This window comes from Prunus persica, chromosome G8, assembly GCF_000346465.2.
Source record: "Prunus persica cultivar Lovell chromosome G8, Prunus_persica_NCBIv2, whole genome shotgun sequence".
NCBI lineage: Eukaryota > Viridiplantae > Streptophyta > Magnoliopsida > Rosales > Rosaceae > Prunus > Prunus persica.
The window spans coordinates 4,625,495-4,653,391 of NC_034016.1; the positions used below are offsets into that span (position 1 = coordinate 4,625,495).

The 27,897-nt window shown below is 38.8% G+C and overlaps 2 protein-coding genes and 1 pseudogene across 3 annotated transcripts; 2 read left to right on the plus strand and 1 right to left on the minus strand.

Moving 5' to 3' along the window:
- On the plus strand, positions 654–8,735 carry LOC109950791 (annotated as a pseudogene).
- Positions 19,698–22,449, plus strand: LOC18767720 (O-acyltransferase WSD1). Its single transcript, XM_007199564.2, has 5 exons — positions 19,698–19,908; positions 20,465–21,016; positions 21,351–21,725; positions 22,047–22,184; positions 22,300–22,449. Exons 1-5 carry the CDS (start codon positions 19,723–19,725, stop codon positions 22,447–22,449), a joined length of 1,401 nt encoding a protein of 466 aa, XP_007199626.1. The 5' UTR covers positions 19,698–19,722.
- Positions 23,020–27,634, minus strand: LOC18766186. 2 transcript variants are annotated; one of them, XM_020553806.1, is made up of 5 exons: positions 27,046–27,634; positions 26,893–26,938; positions 25,804–26,272; positions 25,109–25,203; positions 23,020–24,966 (listed from the first exon to the last, which is right to left on the minus strand). In XM_020553806.1, exons 3-5 carry the CDS (start codon positions 26,063–26,065, stop codon positions 23,134–23,136), a joined length of 2,190 nt encoding a protein of 729 aa, XP_020409395.1. In that variant the 5' UTR covers positions 26,066–26,272; positions 26,893–26,938; positions 27,046–27,634; the 3' UTR covers positions 23,020–23,133. The 2 variants fall into 2 exon arrangements, with proteins under 2 accessions (XP_020409395.1, XP_007199386.1); XM_007199324.2 differs by having other exon boundaries at positions 26,893–27,634.

The window sequence follows — 27,897 nt, forward strand, 5'->3', positions numbered from 1 at the left end:
CGTTACAACTCCGATTCGAGCCCATTACGTGTCTATGAACTCGTCTCAGTACAACCTATCCAAAAATACAAGTCACGGTCCCAAACTCTCTCCGGTTAAAAATATGACTAAAATACCCTTAAATAATTAAATAATTAAATAAGGGTAAATTTTGGGGAAATTTGGGGTCGGGGTGTTACACCCAACCTGTAATCAGCTCGCAAACATTCATGGTCATTAATCAGGTCTCACCCTACAACGGTATCCTGGGCAGACTATGGATCGGCAAGATCAATGTCATCACCTCCGCCACACATCAGAAAATCTGGTGCCCAATCCCTGGGGGCGATGTCGTCCAAATCAACAGCAATTAGGCAATGGCGAGGAAATGATCTACCCAAGGGCTGAAGAAAAACAAACAAGCGTAGTTCCTTCCTGTGAGCCAGGCAGATTTGGAGGAGGTTGAGCAACCGAATCTTGCTATCTTATAGCAATCAAAGCGTCAGGACCAAACTAAGGAAATCCATCTAGAGGTCTTTCCTGAAGAAGAATGGAAACCTGACCATCTAGACAAAAAAACGCAGATTAGCTCGCGCCTAAGCCCAGACGAGAAGGTGGAGCTTACCACCTTCCTCTAGAGCAACAAAGACATGTTCACATGGTCGCTGTCAGACATGCCTGGCATCGACCCGAACATCATCTATTACCGACTCCACGTCAACTCTGCCTGCAAGCCAGTGGCACAGAAAAGACGGCACTTCGCTCCCGAGCGGGTCACTATCATCAAAGCAGAGATTGACAAACTCCTAGCTGCCGGCTTCATCAAAGAGGTCTTTTACTCAGAGTGGCTTGCCAATGTTGTTCTGGTGGCAAAACAAGAAAAGAGCAAATAGAGAGTCTGCGTCGATTATACCGACCTCAATAAACCATGCCCTAAAGACAACTTCCCATTGCTGAGAATCGAACAACTCGTGGATTCCACTTTTGGCAATCAGCTGCTCAGCTTCATGGACGCTTACTCCGGCTATAACCAAATCCTGATGCACGAGGATGACAAGGCGAAAACTTCTTTCATCATCGAGAGAGGGACCTTTTGCTATAAGGTCATGCCCTTTGGGTTGAAGAACGCCGAAGCAACCTATCAAAGGCTCGTGAATAAAATTTTCAAGGAGCAGATCGGCAAAACTATGGAGGTCTACTTGGATGACATACTGTTCAAAGCCCCAAAATGTGCAGATCACATCAGAAATCTGGCCGGGGCATTCAACCTACTTCGTCAGTATCGCATGAAGTTGAATCCGAGTAAATGCACATTTGGCGTATCATCCTGCCGATTCTTGGGATACCTAGTCACACAACGAGGTATCGAGGCACATCCACGTCAAATCAAAGCTATTCTCGAGATGAAGTCACCCTCCAAAGTGAACGAGATACAAAGTCTAACGGGCAAACCAGCTGTTCTTAACTGATTCCTCTTGAGATCTACAGACAAGTGCATACCATTCTTCAAAGCTTTGAAGAAAGGACAAAGAGATAAATGAGATGAGGAGTGCGAAGTATCATTCCAAAATCTAAAGACTTATCTCACTTCACCTCCCCTACTCTCAAAGCCAGTCCTTGGCGAAGACTTGTTCGTGTACCTGGTAGTGTCTAACTCACCTGTCAGTTCAGCTCTCATCCGGGAAGAGCTGAGGGCCCAACATCTTGTATTCTACATGTCAAAAGCTCACCTCGATGCAGAGACTCGCTACTCGAAATTGGAGGAACTTATTTTGGCTCTTGTAGTTTCTACGAGAAAGCTGCGACCCTACTATCAAGCTCATCGAGCCATCGTGATGACCGGCTTTCCTTTGAGATCAATCCTCCACAGCCCTGACGCTTCTCAGTGACTCATGAAGTGGGTGATGAGAGTCTCAAATTACATCTTTTTAATATTATTTTGGAGACTTTATGATATAATTTTGGCTTAATAAATATAATTTCACTTGTTGTTACATTTTATTCTCACCAACTGAATACATGAATTTTCTATATTAATTTGGTGAACTTATTAGGTGAATTTATGTTCTGTAGGAAGTTGGAGATGGAGACATACATTTGTCCAAGTTCAAGCTAGGTGTGAAGAGAATTGCTGGTGGATTTTTATTGAAGAATTGATTGTAGGATTATTGTGATTGTACAGAGAGGTAAAGAGGGAGAAGAGAAGACAAAACTGTTGAAGCTAAAGAGCCTATACGCCCACCTACCTCACCGTTATTTCTTTTCCACTAACTCTCCACCATCAACACATGTTTAATCCAATTAATCCCTCACTTAAACCCTTCATTACCCACCACGAATGTATTAACTTCCCACTCACCTCATTGACTACTATAAATCACCCATCAACTTATTTGGCAAGGGCACCCCTACGATAGATTTCATTATCCATTTCATTCAAAATTTAGATTATGTTTTTCTTTGTAATGAGTTGCTAGAACTCTAGCTAAGGCTAAAGGGAATGTTCTTTGAATAAGTTTGTGAATTGTTCTTTAACCCAATATATGGTATGAATTGCTAAATTTTTTTATTTTTGGTTGTTCAATATTTTCATATCATTTTATTTTGATTGATGTTAAGTGCTATTATCTTTTCATGAGTTCAATTATATTTTTCTTATTGTTAAGAATTGACTTAGCATGCTTTTAAATCAAAACAGTAGATATTAAACAATTCCATTTTCTGAAACAATCATTAATAAAAGATAACATTGACAAATTAAATTGGTTTTAATTTCTTCATCTTCCGGTTAAAGTTTCTCAATGATAATTTTAATCAAATTATAATTTGGATTAAGGAGCATGAAACATACTTTTTTTAAAGAATTGAACCTTGATGCTTTAGCATTTCCATTATTGATATTTCATTTTTAGACTCAATTTCCACAACAATCAACTCAAATTACTTTTTCATTTTGCTTGTCACTTTTATTGTGGTACGTTTAATTATTTCTTTGTGTGCAGATATTTGCCTACATGCTCCTTGAGGATACGATACTTGGACTTCCAAGATTATTACTACGTGTGACTACTTGCACTTGGGTAGAAGCAACAAGTTTTTGGCGTCGTTGCCGGGGAGCGGCAAAGCAAAAAGTAGCACAAGGAAATTCATTGTTAAGGTTTGCTGTTTTGGTTTCCAAAGCTAATTCGGTATGGCTTATCAAACTCAATTTTTCATTTCTGTTTTTATTTTTGGTGTTTTTTTGTTTGCTTTTGTCTTATTCTTTTTTAAATAAATTTTTTTTAAAAAAAAAAATTAGTTAAGTTTTTTTTTTATTTGTTGCTTCTTTATTTTGTTTATGAGATATCGTGATCGGTTTGGTAGATTTGCAAAAAGACCTCAATTTGACCAAATTTCATCACAAATGGCTGAGAATAATAATAATAATAATAATAATGCATTGGAAGGCCCCCAAAATAATGAAGATAATCATAGTGTTCATAATGATGAGAATTGTAGTGTTCATAATGATGAGAATCCACTTGTTAGGACATTACATGATTATTTGCATCCTGCTCGTATAAGTGTGCTATCTTGCATCATTTTCCTGTTAAACGGTCGAACTTTTGATTTTAAACCGGGCATGATACAACTTTTCATGGAATGGAATATGAAAATCCATATTCACATGTGCGTGAGTTTGAGGAAGTTTGTGGAACTTTTCCAACACAAGGGTGTAGGCTTGATACAATTTTGCTAAAACTTTTTCCATTTTCACTGAAAGACAAAGCAAAAACTTGGCTTTATTCTCTAAGGCCAAGAACAATTGGAACATGGCTTGAAATGCAAACTGAATTTTTCAAGAAATTTTTCCCAATTCAAAAGACAAATTCTTTGAAAAGACAAATGACCACATTTTCTCAAAAAGATACTAAGTCTTTACCTCAAGTTTGGGAAAGATTTAAAGATTTGTTAATGTTATGTCCTCACCATGGTTTTGAAAGATGGAGGGTGGTAAGTCATTTTTATGATGGCTTAACACCTAAAGATCGACAATTTATTGAGATGATGTGCAATGAAAATTTTATGTATAAAGATCCTGAAGATGCTTTTGATTTTCTTGATGAAATTGCAGAGAAATCTTAGATTTGGAGCACTCCCAACACATTTGAGCCTAATTTCCAAAAGGCAAAATCTTCTACTAATCCTTCTAGCGGCGGTATTTATCACCTTAAGGAGGAAGATAGTCTCAAAGCTCAATTGGCAACAATGGCTAGGGAAGTTGAAACTCTAAAATCAAAATTGCCTCAAAAAGTTAATTCAATTGCAAGTCAAGAAATTTTTGAGATTTGTAAAGTTTGTGGGGTCATGGGACATGTAAAAAAAGAGTGTCCAACACTTCCAGCTTTCAGATAAATGTTGCATGATCAAGCAAACTTTGTGAATTAATTTAAAAAACCATCCACTTTTTTTGAAACTTATAATCCAAGATGGAGAAAGCACCCAAATTTCAGTTGGAGAAACAATACTAATAATAATGTGCCTCAACAAAAATCTAATTGTTTTTATTATTCTCCACAGGTGGAAGGACAATCATCATCATCAAATTTGGAAGATATTATGAAGCAATTCATACAAAGCCAAACTGCCGCAAATCAAAAGAATGCACAAGACATTGGTGAGATTAAGAGCACTCTTTCGAAACTCACTTTTTCACTGTCAATTCAAGAAAAGCGTAAATTTCCTTCTCAAGTCCAACCTAATCCACATGCACAGTTAGAGGTAACTACCCCTTCTTCTTCTTCTTTGAATGAAAATAAGCATGAATATGTGAAGGCTGTCACTATTCTTCGTAGTGGAAAAATAATTGGGAAAGATGATTTAGTAACAGTTGAAAATAAAAAGAATTCAGAAAAATCCAAAAATAATGATTATGAAATTGTTAAGTGCCCTTTTCCTGCTCCATTCCCACAAGCACTTAAGGTTGTAAAGAAAAATCAAAATCCTGAAATTTTGGAGGTTTTTAGCAAGTGAAAATCAATATACCTCTTTTGGATGCTATAAAACAAATTCCTTCATATTCAAAATTTTTAAACGATTTATGCACTATCAAAAGAAAGCACAATGTTGATAAGACCGCATTTTTAACTGAAAATGTAAGTGCAATTCGTCAAACTAATACTCCACCCAAGTACAAAGATCCAGGTTGCCCCACAATTTCTTGTATTATTGGGAATTTTATCATTGAGCAAGCTTTGTTGGATTTGGGTGCTAGTGTTAATATATTCCCTTACTCAGTTTATAAGCAATTGGGTCTTGGTGAATTAAAACCCACCTCAATAACATTGCAATTGGCTGACTGTTCAGTCAAAATCCCAAGAGGTATAATGGAAGATGTGCTGGTTCAGGTAGACAGATTTTATTTTCCAGTTGATTTTATAGTTTTGGATACTGAACCAGTTGTTTATTCTAATTCTCAAATTCCTGTTATTCTTGGAAGACCATTTCTTGCTACATCTAATACTCATATAAATTGCAGGAATGGACTTATGCAACTATCATTTGGGAACATGACATTGCAGCTCAACATATTCAACATTTGCAAGCAGCCCGCAAACAATAAAGATGATGATAAAGAAGTTTACATGATCGAGACAATTGTTCAAAATTGCTTTAATTCTTCTTTTTCTTCTGATCCATTGCAAATTTGTTTAGTAAATGGGGATTGTAATTTTGTACAAGATTTTGAAGTACAATATCTTTGTTCTTTGTTGGATTCTGCGCAGGTACAAGAACATAATGGTTGGACATCAAAATATGAGGAGCTGCCAACTGTGAGTGATGAGACAAAATCATCAAGAGAAGAAGCCCCAAAGTGTGAATTGAAGCCTTTTCCTACTGGACTTAAATATGCATTTCTGGGAGAAGATGAGACTTATCATGTGGTAATATCTTCTAAACTCGAGCCTTTGCATGAAGGTATGTTACTTAAAATTTTGAAAGATCATAGGACTGCAATTAGATGGACTTTATCTGATATTAAAGGTATTAGTCCTTTGGTTTGCACACACCAAATTTTTCTTGAAGAAGATGCTAAACCAGTTAGGCAGGCTCAACGTAGACTTAACCAACAATGAAAGAAGTTGTGCAAAAAGAAGTACTTAAACTTTTGGGATGCAGGTATCATATATCCAATTTCTGATAGCAAATGGGTAAGTCTTACACAAGTTGTTCCTAAAAAATTAGGAGTCACAGTAGTTGAAAATGATAATGGAGAAATGGTACCAACTAGGGTCACTACTGGATGGAGACTGTGTATTGATTATTGTAAATTGAACTCAGTGACAAGAAAGGATCATTTTCCTTTACCATTTCTTAACCAAATTTTGGAAAGAGTTGCAAGGCATATGTATTATTGTTTTTTAGATGGTTATTCAGGATATTATCAAATTGAGATTTCATTGGAAGATCAAGAAAAAACAACTTTTACTTGCCCATTTGGAACTTTCGCTTTTAGAAAAATGCCTTTTGGTCTTTGCAATGCACCAGCTACATTCCAACATTGCAAGATAAGCATATTTAGTGACATGATAGAAAAATATTTAGAAGTTTTCATGGATGATATTACTGTGTTTGGTGATTCATTTTCTAATTGTTTATCTAACTTGGAGAATGTTCTTATCAGGTGTAAAGAGAAAAATTTGGTGCTTAACTGGGAGAAATGCCAATTCATGGTCACATCTGGCATATTACTTGGACACATTGTTTCTCACAAAGGAATGGAAGTGGATAAGTCAAAAATTGATTTAATTGCTAATTTGCCTATTTCTAAAACTGTTAAAGATATTAGATCTTTTTTAGGACATGCAGGTTTCTACCGGAGATTTATACAAAATTTTAGTGCAATTGCAAGGCAATTGAATTATCTCTTGGAGAAAGATGCTAAATTTGATTGGACTTATGCATATCAAGAAGCATTTGAGAAATTGATTAAAATGCTAACATCAACTCCTATAATGCAGCCTCCAGATTGGTCCATGCCATTTAAAATAATGTGTGATGCTAGTGATGGTGCTATTGGGGCAGTGCTAGGCCAAAGAAAAGACAAGAAGCCTGTTGTTATTTGCTACGCAAGCAGAACTTTGAATAATGCACAGAAAAATTACACTACAACTGAAAAAGAATTGCTTGATGTAGTTTTTGCATTGGAAAAGTTTAGTTCATATATTTTGGGCTCACAAATTGTTGTTTTTACATATCATTCGGCCTTGAAGTATTTATTGACAAAGAAGGAAGCCAAATCACGATTGATTAGATGGATTTTGCTTCTCCAAGAATTTGATCTTACAATCAAGGACAAGAAAAGAGTGGAGATTGTTGTTGCAGACCATCTTTCTAGGATATCTTTTGAGAAGCCTTCTGAATATTTGCCTATAAAAGATTCATTTCCTAATGAACAATTGTTTGGTGTTTCTAAATTACCATGGTTTGCTAACATTGTGAATTTTCTTGCTACAGGTCTTATCCCACCTCATTGGACCTCACAAGATAAAAAGAAATTGATGGTTGAGGTGAGAAAATTCTTTTGGGAGGACCCGTATCTCTTCAAATATTGTCCCGACCAGGTTATCCGTAGATGTGTTCCTAATGATGAAATATTTTGTGTCATATATTTTCGTCATTCTGAGGCTTGTGGAGGTCACTTTTCTTCCAAAAAGACTTCGGCAAAAATTCTTCAATGTGATTTTTATTGGCCTAGACTTTTCAAAGATGTGTATGAATTTTGCAAGACTTGTCCAAGTTGTCAAAAGTTGGGAAAAATTACTCGACGTAATATGATGACTCTTAACCCAATTTTAATTATTGAAATTTTTGACTGTTGGGGCATTGATTTTATGGGTCCTTTTCCTCCATCTTTTGGTTACCTATATATCCTTGTTGCTGTGGATTATGTTTCAAAATGGATTGAGGCCATACCATGTGGGAAGAATGATCATAAAACTATTTTGAAATTTTTGAAAGAAAATGTATTGTCCAGGTTTGGTACTCCTAGAGTGATCATCAGTGATGGAGGATCATATTTTTGCAACTAACCATTTGAAGTTTTGATGAAAAAATATGGGATAACCCATAAGATTTCCACTCCATACCATCCACAGACAAATGGCCAAGCAGAACTTGCAAACAGGGAAATCAAGTAAATTTTGGAAAAGACGATGAATCCAACCCGGAAGGATTGGTCATTGAGACTAACTGGTGCTTTGTGGGCATATCATATTGCATACAAATCACCTCTTGGTATGTCCCCATATAGGCTAGTTTATGGTAAACCTTGTCGTTTACCTGTTGAATTAGAACATAAAGCATATTGGGCTATCAAATTGTTTAATTTTAGTCTTGGAGATGCAGGCACCTTGAGAAAACTCCAATTGAATGAACTTGAGGAAGTCAGGAATGATGCATATGAGAACTCACGAATTTACAAAGAACGTACTAAAGTTTTTCATGATAAAAATATTTTGAGGAAAATTTTTGAGCCTTCTCAACTTGTTCTTCTGTATAATTCTAGACTTCATTTGTTTCCTGGAAAATTAAGAACTAAATGGACAGGGCCTTTCATTGTTAAAAGAGTTTTCCCATATGGGACTGTTGAAGTTGAGGATCCCAAGAATGGAAATATTTTTAAGGTTAATGGCCAACGACTTAAACCTTACTTGGGGAGATGTGTTCTAGAAGATGAGACGGTTTCTTTGAACGAACCTGTTTACCAGGATTGATTGGACTTCCCTTAGTCCATCTGTTGTATATACTTAGTTTAGAAATTTTTGTTCACTTGAAAAAAAAAAAAAAAATTCATTTATGTTTTTTTTTTTTTTGTTTTGTTTTTACACTAACCCGTTGCAGGCTTTCACTTTGGATGTCAATTTCAGGTTATGCTTATATGTTTACACATTGAGAACAATGTCAGTCTTTGGTTGGGGGTGGAGAAGAAGTGTTTATTGTATTATTTTCTTGTTGCAACATGTTAGTTTTCCTTTTGTTTTTGTTTTTGTTTTTGTTTTTGTTTTTGTATTTTGTTTTGGTTTTGTTTTTGCATTTTTGTTGTTGTTTATTTTGTTTATTTTTGTCATTTATTTTGAAAAAAAAAGAAAAGAGTGAAGAAAAAAAATGTTTATGAGGTTAATGCACTGTGTTGTTTGTTTTTCATAGTCTGTATGTGACAAGATTACATTGCACTTAGATTTATTTGATATTCATGAATGATTTTAAGATTGAGAACATATGAACTATATGATAATTATGCCACTTTTATGTCTTTTCATTTATTTCTAGTTAGTGGATGATTCATGAGTTATACTCTAACACTTTACACAAGCACACTAACACATTTTGTGGGGTATAAAGTGAAAAACCAATTGTGCTTAATCTTTTATCTTTGGTAAACTTGAACGACCTTACTTTTGACTCATCTTGGTTTTTAAATAAAAAAATAAAAAAATCATGAAATAATTATATTCAAGCTTCTACTTAGTAACCGAGCCTCTTGCCTAGTCAGCAATGTGTGTTCGCGTCAAACAGTGAAGTTCTGGGTGTGAATAATTTTGTGTGGCTAGTTTAGTTTCGTAGCCTGTTTTAACTCGAGTTGGTAAGCTCTTAGGGGTGTCTCTACACCTAGTGCCTTAAAGCCGTTTTGGTTTGAGAGTCGCTAGCCTAACACTAGCTATATGCGTTAATTAGAAAGCTTAATGGAGCTAAGCATTGCACAGCCCACATAGAGAAAAAAATAGTTTATTAACATAAAAACCTTGGTTTGTATATTGCAAGGGAGTTTGACAACTCTTGAGATCAAAAGGTTGGTGTGATTGGAATTTAGCTAATGCCACTCAAGTGTGTTGGTTCACTTTACACCAAAGGAAACATGTGAAAAGTTTACAGGCTAATTATAAATGATTTGGACTTCGAGGTGGGATTAACTTGAAATGTTAAATAAATGTTCTCTCTTTTAACGTTGTTCATGAATTGAAAATTTGGACTTTGTGCTTTGTCCTTTTTGTTGGTGACAGATGTTGAAATTATTTTCCAAATTTTATTTTATTTCATGTTTTTGAATAATTGTGCTAGCTTCATACTTGATGTTTGTGGTATCATCCCTGGAAACCCTCATGGGACTACAACTCGTCCTTTAGGGGTAACCTAAGGGTTTAAAGGCTTGTTGCATACGCTAAATGCAATCGTATCCCGCGAAAGTGGCTTAGCTATTTTAGTTTATTTCTTTATTTTATTTTGTCATTTTTACTTAAATTTGAGTTTCTATTAGTCGCTTGAATTGCTAGGGACTAGCAATAAGCTGGTTGGGGGTTGTGATGAGAGTCTCAAATTACATCTTTTAAATATTATTTTGGAGACTTTATGATATAATTTTGGCTTAGTAAATATAATTTCACTTGTTGTTACATTTTATTCTCACCAACTGAATTTATGAATTTTCTATATTAATTTGGTGAACTTATTAGGTGAATTTATCTTCTGTAGGAAGTTGGAAAGCCAAAAGATGAAGACATATTTGTCCAAGTTCAAGCTAGGTGTGAAGAGAATTGCTAGTGGATTTTTATTGAAGAATTGATTGTGGGATTATTGTGATTGTAAAGAGAAGTAAAGAGGGAGAAGAGAAGACAAAACCGTTGAAGCTAAAGAGCTTATTTTATGTCATTCATAGCCATTTAACGCCCACCTACCTCATCGTTATTTCTTTTCCACTAACTCTCTACCATCAACACATGTTTAATCCAATTAATACCTCACTTAAACCCTTCATTACCCACCACGAATGTATTAACTTCCCACTCATCTCATTGACTACTATAAATCACCCATCAACTTATTTGGCAAGGGCACCCCTACGACAAATTTCATTATCCATTTCATTCAAAATTTAGATTATGTTTTCCTTTGTAATGAGTTGCTAGAACTCTAGCTAAGGCTAAAGGGAATGTTCTTTGAGTAAGTTTGTGAATTGTTCTTTAACCCAATATACGATACGAATTGCTAAATTCTTTTATTTTTAGTTGTTCAATATTTTCATATCCTTTTATTTTGATTGATGTTAAGTGCTATTATCTTTTCATGAGTTCAATTATATTTTTCTCATTGTTAAGAATTGACTTAGCATGCTTTTAAATTAAAAGAGTAGATATTAAGCAAGTCCATTTTCTGAACAATCATTAATAAAAGATAACATTGAAAAATTAAATTGGTTTTAATTTCTTTATCTTCCGGTTAAAGTTTCTCAATTATAATTTTAATCGAGTTATAATTTGGATTAAAGAGCATGAAACATACTTTGTTTAAAGAATTGAACCTTGATGCCTTAGCATTTCCATTATTGATATTTCATTTTTAGACTCAATTTCCACAACAATCAAATCAAATTACTTTTCCAATTTGCTTGTCACTTTTATTGTGATACGATTAATTATTTCTTTGTGTGCAGATATTTGCCTACCTGCTCTTTGAGGATATGATACTTGGACTTCCAAGATTATTACTACGTGTGACTACTTGCACTTGGGTAGACGCAACAGTGGGATATAGAGCTAAGCCAATATGACATCCTCTACCGGCCAAAAACTGCAATAAAAGCCCAAGCTTTAGCAGACTTCGTCGCAGAATTCACCCCATCAGCTGAAGAAGAGAAGTTGGTCAACCAAAAGAAGGAAAGTTAGCAGACGGGACCTCCACAGAACCTAGCCGACCCAGAGACATGTGGCACTTTCGCATAGACGGAGCGTCGAACCAAAAACAAGCTGGAGCAGGGGTCGTCATCACCACCCCGGATGGAACCCTGTTGGAGCAAGTTATTACGCTTGGCTTCTCGGTCTCGAACAACGAGGCAGAATAAGAGGCATTGCTCGCCAGCTTATGCTTGGAAAAGGAGCTCGCAATCAAAAAGCTAGCAATCTACTCAGACTCACAGTTGATCACGAATCAAGCCTCAGGTGAATACATGGCGAAGCACCCAAGAATGATCTTGTACCTTGACAAAGTCCAAGAGTTGTTGAAGGCATTTCCCATCTTCACCATCCAACAAGTGTACCGGGTAGAGAACGTGCATGCAGACACACTGGCAAGCCTAGGGTCAGCGCTGGATACCCAGTGCAGACGCTCCATCCCGATCGAACACCTTGACTGACCAAGCATTGAAGAAATAGAGTCGATCGATACCATGCAGATTGACGAGGACCTTAGCTAGCAAGACCCCATCATCGACTATTTGATGAATAGAAACCTGCCAACGAATAAGTCCGAAGCTAGAAAGGTCCAGCAGAAGGCCGCGAGATACTACATGCACGGCAACAAGCTCATCCGCAAATCATACTCCGACCCTCATCTCACCTGCATAAACTACCCTCAAACACTTGAGGTTCTCTGCAAAATTCATAACGGCGAGTATGGCAACCACTCTGGGGGCAGGTCACTCACCTAGAATGCTCTAAACATAGGCTACTTATGGCCTACCATGCGTCACGACTCCGCTGAATATGTCAAGAAATGTGATCGTTGTCAGATATAAGCCGATCCCTAACCTGCCTGCCGAAGTCTACCATTTGCAAAACAGTCTATGGCCGTTCATGCAATGGGTCATCGACCTAGTGGGTCCCTTGCCACCGGCGCCCGCCAAGAAAGAAATGATGATCGTCGCCACCGACTACTTTACTAAATGGATCGAGGCCGAAGCTCTATCCTCTACTAAAGAAGTCAATGTAGAGCGATTCATCTGGAGAAACATCATATGTTGGTTTGGCTGCCCACAGTCGCTGGTTATCGACACTGGCTCACAGTTCATTGGCAAACAGATCACTGCCTTTTTTGTGAAATACAAGATCAAGCAACACTTGTCCACCTCGAAGTATCCACAAGGAAATGGACAAGCCGAGGCATCCAACAAAGTTATATTGGACTGCTTGAAGAAAAGGCTGGAAGGCCCAAAGGGAAATGGGTGGATGAACTCCCCAGAGTATTATGGGCTTATCGCACCACCAAGCGAAGATCGATTGATGAAACCCCATTCTCCCTCGCCTATGGAACAGAAGAAATCATACCACCTCACATCACTGTCCCCTTCATAAGCCTTGAGGTGGCAATGTTGATCAGAACTCCGAGCAGATGAGGCTCAACCTTAACTTATTTGAGGGCGAGCGTGAGAAGACCATTATCTGGGTCGCCTCCTATCAGCAGCAGTTGAAGCCTTACTACGACAAAAGGGCTAAGGTCAGACAGTTTCAACTAGGCGACCTTGTGCTAAGAAAGGCTTTCATCACTGCACCAAAACAAGGGTCATAAAAGATGAATCCTAACCGGGAAGGCCCTTATGTGATCAGCCGGTCTGGGGGCAGAAGAAGCTACACACTGGACACCATAGATGGGAAGGAAATATCACGATAATGGAATGCTCACCATCTTCAAAAGTATTATCCGTAGTGCTTCCTCCTGGCTGCTAGAAGTTCTAAGTTTTTGTACCTAGTTATTTCTATTTTCGAATAAATGATTGCAATCTTATGAATATCAATATAAGTTCAGTTTCTCATTCCAAAATGTCTCATCTGTCCATGAAACACAACATTTGCCCATAAGCAGCGTCCTTTGGGAGACGCAGGGTGCGCCAGGAATTTCCTAAGGGAGATATCTATGTTCCTATCCGTTTTCTAATGGAGACAGGATAGTCACACAGTTGCCCATAAAGAGCGTCCTAAGGGAGACGTAGGGCGACGACTAAAAACATCCATTTGGAGACACACCCGCTAAAAAAGCGTCCTAAGGGAAACGCAGGGTGCGCCAGGAGTTTCTTAAAAAGAGGTCTCCATGCTTCCTACGGGAAATATTCAGGTTCCTATCCATTTCCTAAGGGAGGCAAGATAGTCACACAGTTGCCCATAAAGAGCGTCCAAAGGGAGACGTCGGGCGACGACTAGAAGCATCTGTTTGGAAACACAGCCCGCTAAAAAAGCATCCTAAGGGAGACACAGGGTGCACCAGGAATTTCTTAAAAGGAGGTCTCCATGCTTTCTACAGGAAATATCCAGGTTCCTATCCGTTTCCTAAGGGAGGCAGAATAGCCACACCGTTGCCCATAAGAAGCGTCCTAAGGGAGACGCAGGGTGACGACTAAAAGCTTCATTCGAGAGATGCAGCCCGCTAAAAAGCGTCCTAAGGGAGACTTAGGGCGCGCTAGTAATTTCCCAAAATAATATCTCCATGCTTTCTGAGGGTGGTATCCAGGTTTCTATCCATTTCCTGAGGGAGTCAGAATAGTCATGTAGTTGCCCTACAGGATGTGCAGAACACGCCCGGAGTCCCTCAAGAGGAACCCTTGTACTCGCCAACTTCCTAAGGGGAACCATCCTACAGGATATGCAGAGCACGCCCGGAGTCCTTCAAGAGGGACCCTGGTACTCACAAATCTCTGAAGAGGGATGTGCAATCAAAACACAGGCTGGTTACTCAAACAATTCACAAGTCAAATATGCAAATTAAAGTTGGAAAATGTAACTGAAATTTCCATAACAAACAGACCAACTGGCCAAGTTCAACAAAAAGAAGATGGTCAAATAAGACCAGTTATTCTAAACAAGAAAGTAAACTACAAAAGGTAAAAAGAAACAAAAAAAGAGTCTTCATCTACTTTGAGACGCGAGCAGGAGTTTTAAGCTGTAGCCTCTTCGACATCTACCTGATCATCTACGCCTTTAGCAGCTCCATCTGCCAGCTCCATGACATCTGCCATCATCTCGTCTACTGCGTCCACATCTGCTTCATCCTCTCTAGTTGCCTGCTCTTCAGTTCCTTCTTCCACAGGGAGTGAGTCGGGGTAGAGCATCTCGATGTCTACGTCGTCAATCGCATACAAGGGATCAGTCCCATCTACGCAATGCAGGTAGCCCAACTTATACGCATCTATGATGGCTTTAGACTTGGATTCTTTAGCAAACTTGTGGTAGGCATGAAATCTAGGCAGGAGTTTGTCATAGCTAAGGGAGATGTCAGCATTGTTACGCTCAAGACGAAAGAAGGCATCTTTTCGACTAGCCAAATCAGTAGCAGAAGAGTTGAGCTTGGACTCTTTCTCGGTAAGGGAGCTTTTCAGCTCAGATATCATCGCCCTCAAATCAGACTTCTTCTTCTCATAACGGGCCTGCTCGGTGAAAAGCTGGCTGGCCAATTCAGCATTCTTCTTCTCCAGCTCGCTGAGCTGGGCAGAAGAGGGGGCAACAACAGATGAGTTCCAAATAGTCTCAGCAGCAAAAACCAATCCTTTTTGAACCAGATGGAATGTTGCTTCCTTCTGTTTTTCCAAGGAAAGACTCGAGAAAGTGCCAAGATCACTGGTCTGACGAATGTGATCGACCAACTCATCACAGAAGGATGGGTTTGATAGGAAGTTCGTCTTGAGCAGATCAGACACGCATGTATCCCTTGCAAGGGTGGACTTGTTCGCCTTGGGATCAACCACTAACGCTGAAGAAGAACTCTTAGCCTGGGCAGACGACTCTCTTTTCTTCTTAGCCTCCGCCAACCTCATCCCCAAAGGAGTCAATGATACTGAATCAACTCCACGCTTGATTGCCCGTGACTCAACAGCTGGATCATGAGCAGACATCCTACTTTGATCTCCATCTTTTGACCGATGCAAATGACTCGAGCTTCGAAGAGGAATGTATGCATCTCTTTGACGCTTGACAGAGCTGGGTCGAGCACAAGGTGCCTCGCAAAATAGATCATGGTTTTCAAGCGTGTCAGTAGGACGCTCGGGCAGAACACCCCAAGCACCGCGTATACCACCAATCTTTGTGCTATTTGCACTCACGAGATGTTTGACCCTGGCAGGTGATGATGGAGCAAACCCCACTTGAGTCTTCTCAGCAGAAGGGAGCTTTGGCTTCTTCCTCGATGGAGACCCATTCTTTGTATGTGAAGAAGTAGCTTTACCTCTTGAAGATTTGGCAGCAGCCTTTCTCTTTGAGAGAGATCCAGCAGAACACTCTTCCTGTCTGACAAGCAGATCATCAGGGTCAGGACCATTCTGCTTCCACATTTTGACATCCTCGGCAGGGGGCAGACCACCGTCTTCCGCCCGGTACTCGCTCAACAGCCAGCGTCACTCACGAAACCTTAGAGGGATGTTCAAAGCACGACGGACCTTAGCCATGTCCAGTCCAAGCTCCAATTGCTTGCTGATGTCACTCACTATAAGCAAAAGACAGAAGTTAGTCAGCCACACTCCAAGAAATTCAAATAAAAATGAACATATCAAAAATCGCAAAAAGACATACCGTCGCCAATATCGCCCTCCCACCGTCCGCTGACTTCCAAGACGTCGTCATGCCAAGCGCGATCTCCTTGACTAAGATCGTCGAACAACTTGGCCTTGTATATGCGAACTTGGGCATACTTCGAAAAAATAAAAGAACTCTCGCACCGTCAGCTTCAACATGAAGAAACAGCTCAAATTCTCAAAGCACATGATCGCCCGGTAAACGTTTGGAGTACACTGGCTCGGAGCACACCCTATGACGCAGAACACCTCTTTGAAAAGTTTTGACAGCGGGAATTTGAAGCCTAAGGAGAAATAAAAAGAACGGAAGGTGATGATCCTAGCATCAGGATCATTCACATCCACCAAAGGCTCGTTATCAGTCCGAGACTTCAATAGCTTGACCTACACATCATCTGAAATGGCAGACGCATAAGCAGCCCGCCACTTCTAGAACTAAGCTTCAGTCGTGACACGGTGCAAGTTAGCCATGAACTTCTTGTTGTGCACTAGGGAGCTTCCTCACAAATACAAAGGCACTTGAGAGCTTGGGTCCTTGCTACCGTCCCTGGAAGACATGGTTGGTCAACAAGTAGCTGCAAATAAGAAAAAATTCCACAAGTTAAAAAAACAAAAAACAGCAGCAGCAGCAGATTTTTTTTTAATTTAAAAAAAAGAGGCAACTCAGCATGAACGGCCCACCGCGCGCAGTCCAACTCGAGCCTCCAGCCCAGCACGAAGGCCCACATCACGCAGACCAAGGACTACTCCAACACGCATCTTGGCCCAGCTCCATCGAAGCCCAGTGCACATCCCAGCTAGGCCCGTTCTCCAGCTCCAGCACGCAAGGCCCGCCTGCCTGGCACAAGCCCATGTCGCACTCAAGGCCCAGTGCGTCTCCAGGCCACTGCTCCGAAGCCCAGCGCCTTCATCCTTCAGGCTTGGGCTTGGTTCTTCCATGCTTTCCCTTTGAGACCAGGTCCCTCCAAGCTTCAGCCTACATCAAGAGCTTGCAACTCCTGCTCCAGCACAAATTCTCCGACTTTTGTCCATAGACCCACGAACCTGCAACCCATGCTGGACCACCTCATTGCTGCCAAAAGTAAGAGGCACGAAGAAAAAAATTCTTCCAAGATAATTACCTTGGATATGTGACAAGGACAAGGACTCAAGCGGGTTGAAAAATTTCTCCAAAGTTCTCTCTCACATTAATGAAGTTGAAGGGATGGATTTTTGATGTGAAGGATAAATTGGAGGAGCCCTACATTTATAAGGATAAAAATTCCTTGACCTACAAGGAATCACAAACTCTTTCCAACTTGAGAGTTCATAAAATTGGCAAGTCAAACACCTCATCTACCCGGGAGCCCAGGTCCACGAAGGAAGCCCAGTTACAGCTAGATAGCCCAACGGATAATTTACATCTCCTACATGTCATCGTGCGCTATGCAGAAGCTGGAGGGCATTTGTGGGAACCGAATTAAATCAGACCCTAGGTCAAATAACTCCTTCCATTTGGGGATTATTTGACCTAATTGGGAATTAATCAACCTAATTGGGAGTTACTCAATTTAATTGGGGATTACCCAAATAAATGGAACGTTATCTAATTAGGTTGAGAATTGATTTGATTCCTACCACAATTTCCAATTAAATGAGGAGTTACCTAATTAAATTAGGATTTGATTTGATACCTACCACAATCAGGGATTTGATTTACCTTAATAAATCAAATCCCTAATTACTCAAATCAATTCCAAATAGGGGAGGAATAATTCTCTTCCATCTACGGAATTATTCCTCTTAAACCCTAGCCTCCAAGACCACTATAAAAGGATAGCCACGCACAAGGGTTGAGGTACGTCTGAAATCGATACTGAAACTCTGTAGAAAATTCCTCTCAAACCCTAGCCATCTTTTTTCTCTCTCTCTCTTTTACATAAGGCTCCGGCCGCCCGGTTTACACCTTAAACACATCTCCGTACCCTAGTTAGCTAGTATTTTTCTTACAAAACCTTGAACTAATTTAGGCATCGGAGGTGTGGGAACCTAATTTTAAGCAAACCCTAGGTCAAATATTTCCTTCCATTTGGGGATTATTTGATTTGGGGATTCTTGCCTTGATTAGGGATTTGATTCGCATTAAATCCCTAATTGATTTAAAGATCCTAAAATCAGAAAAATAATTCCTTTCCCAACAAGGATTATTTTTCTCCAAACCCTAACCCTACGAGGCTCTATAAAAGCATGGCCACACACAAGGGTTGAGGTACGTCAGAACCACTACTAAAATCTCTACAGAAAATTCCTCTCAAACCCTAGCCACCTCTTTTCTCTCTCTCTTTTACATAAGGCTCCGGCCGCCCGATTTATATTATAAACACATCTCGTATCCTATTTTAGCTATCGTTTCTGTACGGATCGATTGAACTGACTTAGGCATCGGAGGGCCTTTGGCCAACACCTCCCGGGTGTGGTCCTCTTATTTGTTCTATTTTGCAAGAAGAAAAAGACGGCGAAAAAGAAAAGAGAATCTTTCCAACTGAATATTCTCGTGGGAAAATTTTCTCCCACAACGAGCATGTGAGAATGGAGGGAATGGCTATTGGCCAGTGAGGAGAGGGCGGGTAGTGGCTGGGGATGGAGTAGTGTATAGCGCAGGGGAAGACAAAAGGGAGCGACAGGTGTTATTACAACTAAAAGGAAAAAGGACTCGATCGGGAGCCTAACAAAAGTGGCTGGTCGAATTTGGAAGTAGGTTTGTGTTGAAATATTTTTTTATTTAACTTTCTAATTTATTATGATAAGTATAGTGGATTTTAAGGTTTTGAAATAAATAGTGGAATTAACTTAGATGTTTTGTTGGGTGTAGATAAAAAAAGTCAAAAGAAGGTAACTGTGTTTTGTTCTTTGTTCTTGTGCTAATGGAAATTGTGGATTTGGGTACGATGTGGTGACTAGTGATAATTTTACCCCTTAAAATTAACATAAAATTTAACAAATTTGACTGCAGGACTAACATTGCAAACAAAAACGGAGTACAACAACTATTTTGCGAATTTGAGGATGAAAATGCAAATCAAATCTAAATTGAGGAACTATGACAACTAAAAAACCCAATAAGAAAAAGCTTTGAAATCAAATCCAATGCTTTTGCCACCTAATGAGGAGAAGCATTGGATGAATAGTCACGTCTAAGATATGAGAAAGAAATGCAACCGAATTCCGTCACCAACCTCATGATGAAAAAAAGCATTAAAATTTACAGTCACGTATAAAATATGAGCAGAAAGAATTGCTGGTGACTCTGCGGTAAATGCATAACTGATTGATGAAATGAGATTTTATATATATATATATATATATATATCGATCTGAGGTGTACAAAGTATTGAAAGTAAGCCCTAATTGCAATTCTGCTTTTTTTTTTTACATAACCCTAATTAAGAAAAGATATGGAGTTGGAGGAAGAAGAAATACTAGAGCCAGTGAGCCCTACTGGTCACTACTTCACCAGCTCTGTGTTGTCAGTGTCGAATCTTGCTGTTTTGGAAACTGAGATTCCATTCGATGAGTCTCAAACCATGTATTTAGTTCAGAATGTCTTCCTCCCAATCAGCCCACGCTTCTCCTCTATCATGGTATTTAGAGCTCTCTCTCTGTCTCTCTCTCTCCCTCTAAGCCTGAAATCAATATATTAAACAATCCTTGCTTAATTATTTTACATGTTCTTATATAGAAGAACACGAAAGTAAAGTTTCTCTTAGTCAAGTGATGTACCCGGAGCATACAAAAATTTTTCGAGAAAATGGAATTATTTATGCTTTTTCAATTTTATTTTTAACACATATAATATATGAATTGTTGGAAAGATCGCCTGAATTTCTTGCTCGGATAACATTTCCCACCACCTGTGAATTTTTTATTTTTTTTCCAAGTATGCACGTGAAGTATCATAAAGAAAGGAAAACTTTGAGAACTTGAACAAAAATGAATTATTTGAGTGTTTCACTAAGCAATATGGTTGCCTTAGCTAACTTGGAACATCATCACCATATTTGTGTATTTGGTTTAATAATTTTCCGAATCCTGTGGCTATGAATAATGAAACTCTTGTTTGATAATTCCTCATATAATCCACCCTGTAATTTTCTTTTGTACTTCAAAAAATAAAATTTATTAATTTGGAAAATATAGGTTGAAAATAATGGGAAGAAACGGTGGAAAAGGGTTGAGGTGAAGCTTGAAGACCATGTAAACATCCCTATTTTCCCATCCAGCCTATCTCCAGAAGCATATGACAAGTATCTTGACGACTACATATCAAAGCTAGCAGTAGAAAGATTGTCACCAGAAAAACCACTTTGGGAATTTCATATCATCAAATACCCAACTAGCAATGCAGCTGGTAATGTAATCATCAAGCTCCACCATGCCCTAGGGGATGGCTTCTCTCTCATGAGTGCTCTTCTTTCTTGCCTACAACGGGCTGACGATCCTCGTCTTCCCCTAACTTTTCCTTCAAGGCAAAGGTCACAGCCAAAGAGTGAAAGTTTGGTGACAAAAGTTTGCTCATCAGTCTTTAACACCCTATCAGATTTTTGGTGGGGGATTTCAAACAGCACCATGGATGAAGATGATCTCACACCAATCAGGTCTGGGAAGGGAATTGAGTTTCAGCCCATTGCAGTGTCAACTATGACGTTCTCTCTTGATCAAATCAAATTAATCAAGAGTAAGCTTGGAGTGGTAAGCTCAATAAATGAACAAGCTACTACATATATGTGTGCATATTTCATTCCAAATTTACATATATGTATCTCTCCCTATCATATTTCGTTTCTTTCAATTATATACCAACTATTGTGAGACTTGTGCGCTTAATTTGTTTTACATTGCAAGTTCAAAAAAATGACATTTTGAATTGGATTGTTCTATCAATCAACACGTGAAAAGGAATAATCGCCCCAAGTTTTTCTTTGTGATATGACCAATCCATAATTGTAGTTGTTAATAACTTACTAATATTCATTATATAATGTAATTTGCGTATTTAATTACTTACTAACAACGTAATTAACAGACAATAAATGACGTTCTTACGGGGATGATCTTCCTTGGCACTCGACTATACATGCAAGAGATTGACAAAAGTTCAAGAAAAGCACGAGGCACAGCAGTGGTGTTGCTCAACACAAGGATGATGGGGGATTATACTTCAATCCAGGAGATGATCAAACCCAACAGCAAGATGCCATGGGGCAATCATTTTACATTCTTGCATGTACCAATACCCAACTTATTCTTACCTGAAGATGATCATCCTCATGAATATTCAAATATTGCCCTTGAATTTGTCTCCAAGGCACAGAAAATAATCAGCACGAAAAGAAACTCTTTAGCTATTTACCTCACCAGCAGGTTCTTGGAGATTCTCAACAAATTTGGAGGCCATGAGGTATGTAAAAAGAGTTTGAGTCCCACTCTTTAATTTTGTCCTAACTACTAGGAATTTGGTCTTAAACAACACTACATAGGCATCGGCGAAGAAAAATATTACATTAGGCATCACCTTATAATTACATCGATCGGTATTAAAGAATAAAACGCAACGAAGAAAAACCGATGACTATGACGAAATTTCTGGTAGTGCCTCCTTTTGTATATACTGAAAATAAAGGGTAACTGTTCATTTTAGGAATTCTAGATGAATTTGTAATGTTCACCAAACAAAGGATTTTGTTTTGTTTTAAAGCATGTTGCTTGTCATGTGGTGCAGGCAGCAGCCAAATACATTCGTAGCACATTGAAGAACTCGAGCATGGTAATCTCGAATTTGATTGGGCCTGTGGAACAAATGGCTTTGGGTAATCATCGAATTAAAGGCTTATACTTTTTGGTGTTAGGTTCACCTGAGGTAAGTCTTTTTGTGTGTGTATATATATACATTTATTCCTTAAAATATATATATATATATATTCATTTATTGCATTTACCCCTACGTAACATAATCTCAATGGACTTGCATGCAGGGCCTTGACGTGACAATAGTAAGTTACATGGGGAAGGTGAGGGTTGCCTTCAAAATGGAAAAGGGGCTTATCGATCCACAAAAGTTCAAGTCATGCATGGAAAATGCATTTGAGATGATACTCAAAGCATCGGACGCGAAGAACAATTAAGAAGGAGGCCGCCATCACTAGTTCATAAAACTTTAAAGCTTTTATTATTATTATTATTATTATAATGGAAGTGTGATTTATGATGCTGGATATTGCTATTAGCAAGCAGAATTTGTTAATATTGGGAGCCAAGAGGGTCTCTAAATCTGGTAGCTATAATTTCAATGAAATATGAATACAATTAATCAGAGATTCTCTGGCTACATTTGAATAAATTCCTCACGAAAGATCGATTCATTCTGCATATCACACAAGAAATGAGAATTCTAATTCCAGCCTCCAGCTCTTCATAATGTAAAGAATAGTGCTGACAATAGGAAAGCTTGTGAGGCTTGGAGTTGCTCAGCTTGTAATTGACTTGTTATTGAGTTTCTGCTGTGTTTCTTGTGCATGAAAACCTGCTATGTTTTTGTGCAGTTTCATGCAGTTCGGTCTGCTTATTCTGCAATCCGTTTGAAAAAGTATTTCTCATTCATCTAAAAAGAAGAAAATCTATCAGTTGTCGATTGATATGAGGCAGAAAGGAAGAAAGGAGCTAAATAAGATGCTCAAGGAAAATGTAACCAGAAGTTTACAATGTGTGTTGTATTGCACTTATGAATATGCTTGTTTGCATACATGTGTTTGTGCTTATGCACTCACATCGCATTTACAATCAGACAAATTGGAATACAAGTTAACAAGTTAGCCAGTGCCATTCTCTGTAATGTGTCCTGATTTGCTGAAACTAAATGAGGAATCCAACCACCCTGCATTCTTCGCTCGCTCAACATAACGGGTAAACTGCTTCTGGACATCAGGGACATCCAAAGCCAAGTCTTCTAGAGACTCTGCTACTCTCCCAAACCCCTTTGTCATTTGGTTCATTGTTATGAGTCCAGAGCCAAAACATTCCTCAAGCAAAATCCAAAGTCTTTCATTCTTCTTTTCCATAATTGCCACCAAAGCTTTTTTGACAACCTCATGATTGAAAAATGGCATGCCTAATTCCTTCATGCACCGGCAAGCCTCTCTGACGCCCCCTCCAGACTCAAACTCTTCTAGCAACTTTCCAATCTTGTCCTTAACGTCCTCAACTGCCCATCCAGGTCTGCTGCTTCCTCCACCACCCCAACACCTTAGTATCCGCTCCCCAGAAAGTCGAGCCTTTAGCAATGACTTTGCCATTTTAAGAACCTTGCTCCCAATGGACTCTGGTGCCGCGCACTGACTTCCAATCTCTTCCAAGTGTTGTGGGGCTAGGACTTCATCCACCACAGACCTAGCAAGAAACATTGCAAGATCCTCAACCACAACTGGATTATCCAGAGCTGTGTCATCTGCTGATTCTATCAGCATTACAAACCCATTCACAACATCATCAGCTGGAAAACACAGGGATGACAGTAAGACTGATGCCATTTCCTTCTCCCTATTCTTCCGATCCATTGCTAGAGTTATCAATCTTTTAACAAAGATAGCATTCAGCTCAGACGAATAAGTACTGTTCTCTGACTCTAGACAACTGTTTACCTCTAAGATATCCCCAGACAAGAAGTACTCTTGAATAATAGATTGAGCCTTTGTCTTGAAAATTCTGGCAACACTATCTTCTAATGATCGCTTTTCTGGCTCCAAAGAGAGTGACTTCAAAGATGAAGCACACAACCAGCCTTCTGATGCTGCCTTAGAGATCAATGACTGCAAAATGCCCCGCGCATTTGGTATGTCCAGTGATAAGTCATCAACATAGTCAATCATCCTACCAAAGCCTTTTGATACTTGGCTCGAGTTAATTAAACCCTCTTCAGCAGCTTCTTTCAGCAGATCTAGTAGCCGGCCTTCAGCTTGCCGCCTCTCCATTGCCATTACAAGAGCTCGTTTAACTATTTCATGATGGAAAAAAGGAACTTTCAAATCCTTGATGCATCTGCATGCCTCTTTCTTATCACCACTCACTACGTACTCTATCAACAAATTGTTTATCTTGGCCTTAACATCCTCAACGGTCCTTTTTTTGCTACCTCCCCATCGCCGCTCAATGATTTCTGCATGAAGTGGTGCTGCTAAGTAGCCCTTGTCAGCTCTTTTCAAGACTTCAACACCCTTTGAATCTTTAGGTAAGTAATTCATTTCTTTTTTTAGGAATGCAGGAGGAAGTATGTCATCAACCACAGCCCGGGCAATGAACAGTGCAAGAACATCAACTGTATCTGGGATATCCACAATCAAGTCATCTGCGCATTCTACCAGTTTACAGAAACCTTTGTAAACTTGTGGGGGATCAATGAATTCAGCATATAGTGCAGATAAAAGAACAGCAGCCATTTCTTTCTCTTTGTCATGCCTATCCATAGCCTTAGAGACAAGCTTCTTTACAAAATAATAGCTGTAGTTAGGTCTATCAAGTTCTCTAAATTCATTTGCAGTTGAGGTAATGTCATCAGTAGTAAAGTATTCCTCCACTATTATTGTAGCTTTCTTTTTGTACTCCTCAAAGTCGACCCTCTCTTTTTTTGCAATTGGATTTTCACATTCCTGCAACCAACACAAATAATTGGTAAACACAACCAAAGAAACTACAATGGAATATAGCAATTAAAATGAGCATTGCATCTGTTGGTTTCTTATCAAGATCCAGGCAGAGTTAAATATGAAGGTGAATTGTTCAATTACTTACCTCACTGCTATTGAAGTTTGGGTCATTTGGGTCAAGAACGTCATTTTCATCTGTATCAAGTAACCCTCCCCAGGTGCCTTTACCCCCACAACCACCTGCATAATGATTGTCTTCATAAAATTAAGAGTGGAAAACCACCACTGGAGTAAAAAAAAATCCGAGTACCTTCAAGTTATTGATTATACCATTAGAAGCATTTTGTTATCAACCAACAAATAACCATAGATGCCTCAAGTTTTCTCCATCTAAATTTAATCTACTAACACCATTTCAACTATACATGTAGATATTTTTCTCTTCTTGGCATCTGTTAGTTTGGCACAAATCTTTTTGGTTCTTGAGAAGAAACAGTTTGAGAAGGTTCAATTCTCTGGAATGAAGTTCTAAATCTGCGGATTTATCAAATCAAGCTCTAAAAATGAACAAATTTTCATTGGAAAATATGTTATGTAGTTATGTAATTATATTCATTTTCTACTGGATTTTGGGAATTACTGTACCACATGTCTGGTCATAGTATATATGTATTGTGAAGAAGCCTTTGAGTCCAAAGACAGACCTTACTTGTGGTAAGCTTTACACTAAAAGATGGTGCCTAAAATCAAAGTTCTTTATTGCCGTTTCCTAGCCTTTATATTATTCCAAAAAATATCTCCAAGCAGAGTCCATAAGAAGATGTCGTAAGTGTAGCTTACCCTTTTTAGGACGCCCATCTACTGAAGAATGTGAATGCCTATCTTGCTTGAGTGGGCTTCCTTTTCCATGTTTGCCCTGCATCTTTGGAGACCTTGGAGACTTGGGGGACTTGGGAGTTTTTGGGGACTTTGGAGACCTTGGAGACCTTGGAGACCTTGGAGAAATGTGCAGTGGAGACACAGATAATGGATCTGCACTTTCTGAAGCAGATCGGTGAAGCTCCAGATGCTCTTTTGATACAAACCCATCACTGAAGTCCATTCTGCTTATGTTTTGAACTCAACCTACTCACTCAATGGTTTCAAGAGGCCACAGATAACACCTCTGACTTGTGCTGAATAAATCAGAAACTCTGGCCACTTTTGTCCTCTACACTCGAGTCACAAGCACCAATTCTCCAATCTAGTTATGGTGATGTCAATATATCTTTTTCTATGGAGTACACTTACATCAGGATCCAATTAGCGCCTGTTTTACAAGAAAAATAAAACAATTCAATGGTCTTTAATAATAAGACACTACAGTCCTTAGCAATCACTCTATATCTAACCACAAACTCATATGCAGCACAAAATCAGGTGATAAAAGCAGTAAATAACTTCCATTATACCACACATTTCAAAACTTAGTGGACCAACTGAAACTTACAACGATATAAGTGAAGAAGGCCATAAAATGAAGATAACAAAGGATTCTTTATGTAGCATGATTTCCTGGTATGAAAAACAGAACAAGAGAACCACACACACTTACCCTTCAAAAATTTTAATTTTGCTACATACGAAATGAAAACCAATGTAATTGAAAACCATATAAAACTGTTTTCATTTTCTTGTTGATCTTGAAAACCATCATAAAGTTGTGTGTTCTTCCTCCTTTCTCCTTCACATCACTTATCACTCTCTTCTCCTTCTCATCTCCATCTTACCATATTTACTTAATTAAGGGAAAAAAAAAATACAAAAACAATACCCAAGATGCCGTACGTTTTCTACACAATTAACATTTGGTTTTTAAATCCAAGCAAGGTCACAAACAAGATCAAAACACATTGTTCATGCAACAAATCCAATCAAATTTAACATCACCTCACTTTCTTCCTGCCATGTTGGGAAAGAAGAAAATGCAACAACTCTGCAACAAATACAGAAACACAGAGTTATAAAACTATTGGGTTTTCGTAAACACAAAAATATAAATCGAAAAAAAAAAGTGAAAAAATGAAAAATTTAATGAATAACCGTATAAGAAATCGAAACCAGGGCGCTTGCTTCCTTGAACTCGGCTTTGAGGCTTTGTTTCTGGGTAAGACTTGTCCCTTTGAGAAGAGCAGACAATTTCAAGAGGCAGTTGCAAAATTGAAGGGCGTCAAAAGTCGTTGGAATTCAACGCGCATCTTGAGGAAACGTCTCATCCAACGGCTGAGAGCACCTTACATTCTGCCTTTTGAAACGGGAAATAAAGAAAAACCCGGGAGAGTCTTGGGTCCGAAATTCCACACACTGACTGACTGCACAATGCCGCAAGAAGGGGGGGTTACGTTTCTACATACACCCAAACCTTTCTTCCGGGCACCCTCTCAAGCTTAAGAGCTTCTCCAGCGGCACAGCCCAGCCCGAGGCTAGGGGAGGAAAAAAAAAAAAGGTGTTCCAGCGGACAGCCCAGGCCCGAGGGCAAGGTGGGACCCAGCAACCTGGGCTGGCCCGAGCTCTAACCCTCGTTTTGATGCTACAGTATCGCACAGTAGCTACAGTGCCGCTACAGTACCGCAGTGCTACAGTGTCTGGCGCTACAGTACCACTAAAAGTCCACGTGTCGCACTCTGAGCTCTCCGATCAGATTTTTTTTCTCCAATCCAACGGCAGCCAATTTTTGTGCAATAAAAAAATGAAAAAAAATTGAATTTTAAAAAAAAATACCAAAAAAATACTCTTTTTTTTTTCTATAAATACCAAAAAAATTTCCGATTGAGATATGAATTTTATAATAAATATTGATATGTACGAACCCAAAAATATTATCTGAAAATATTACCCAAATTAATTATTTTCATTAAAAAATAGGAGGAAAAAACAAAAAAATGAATAGTAATT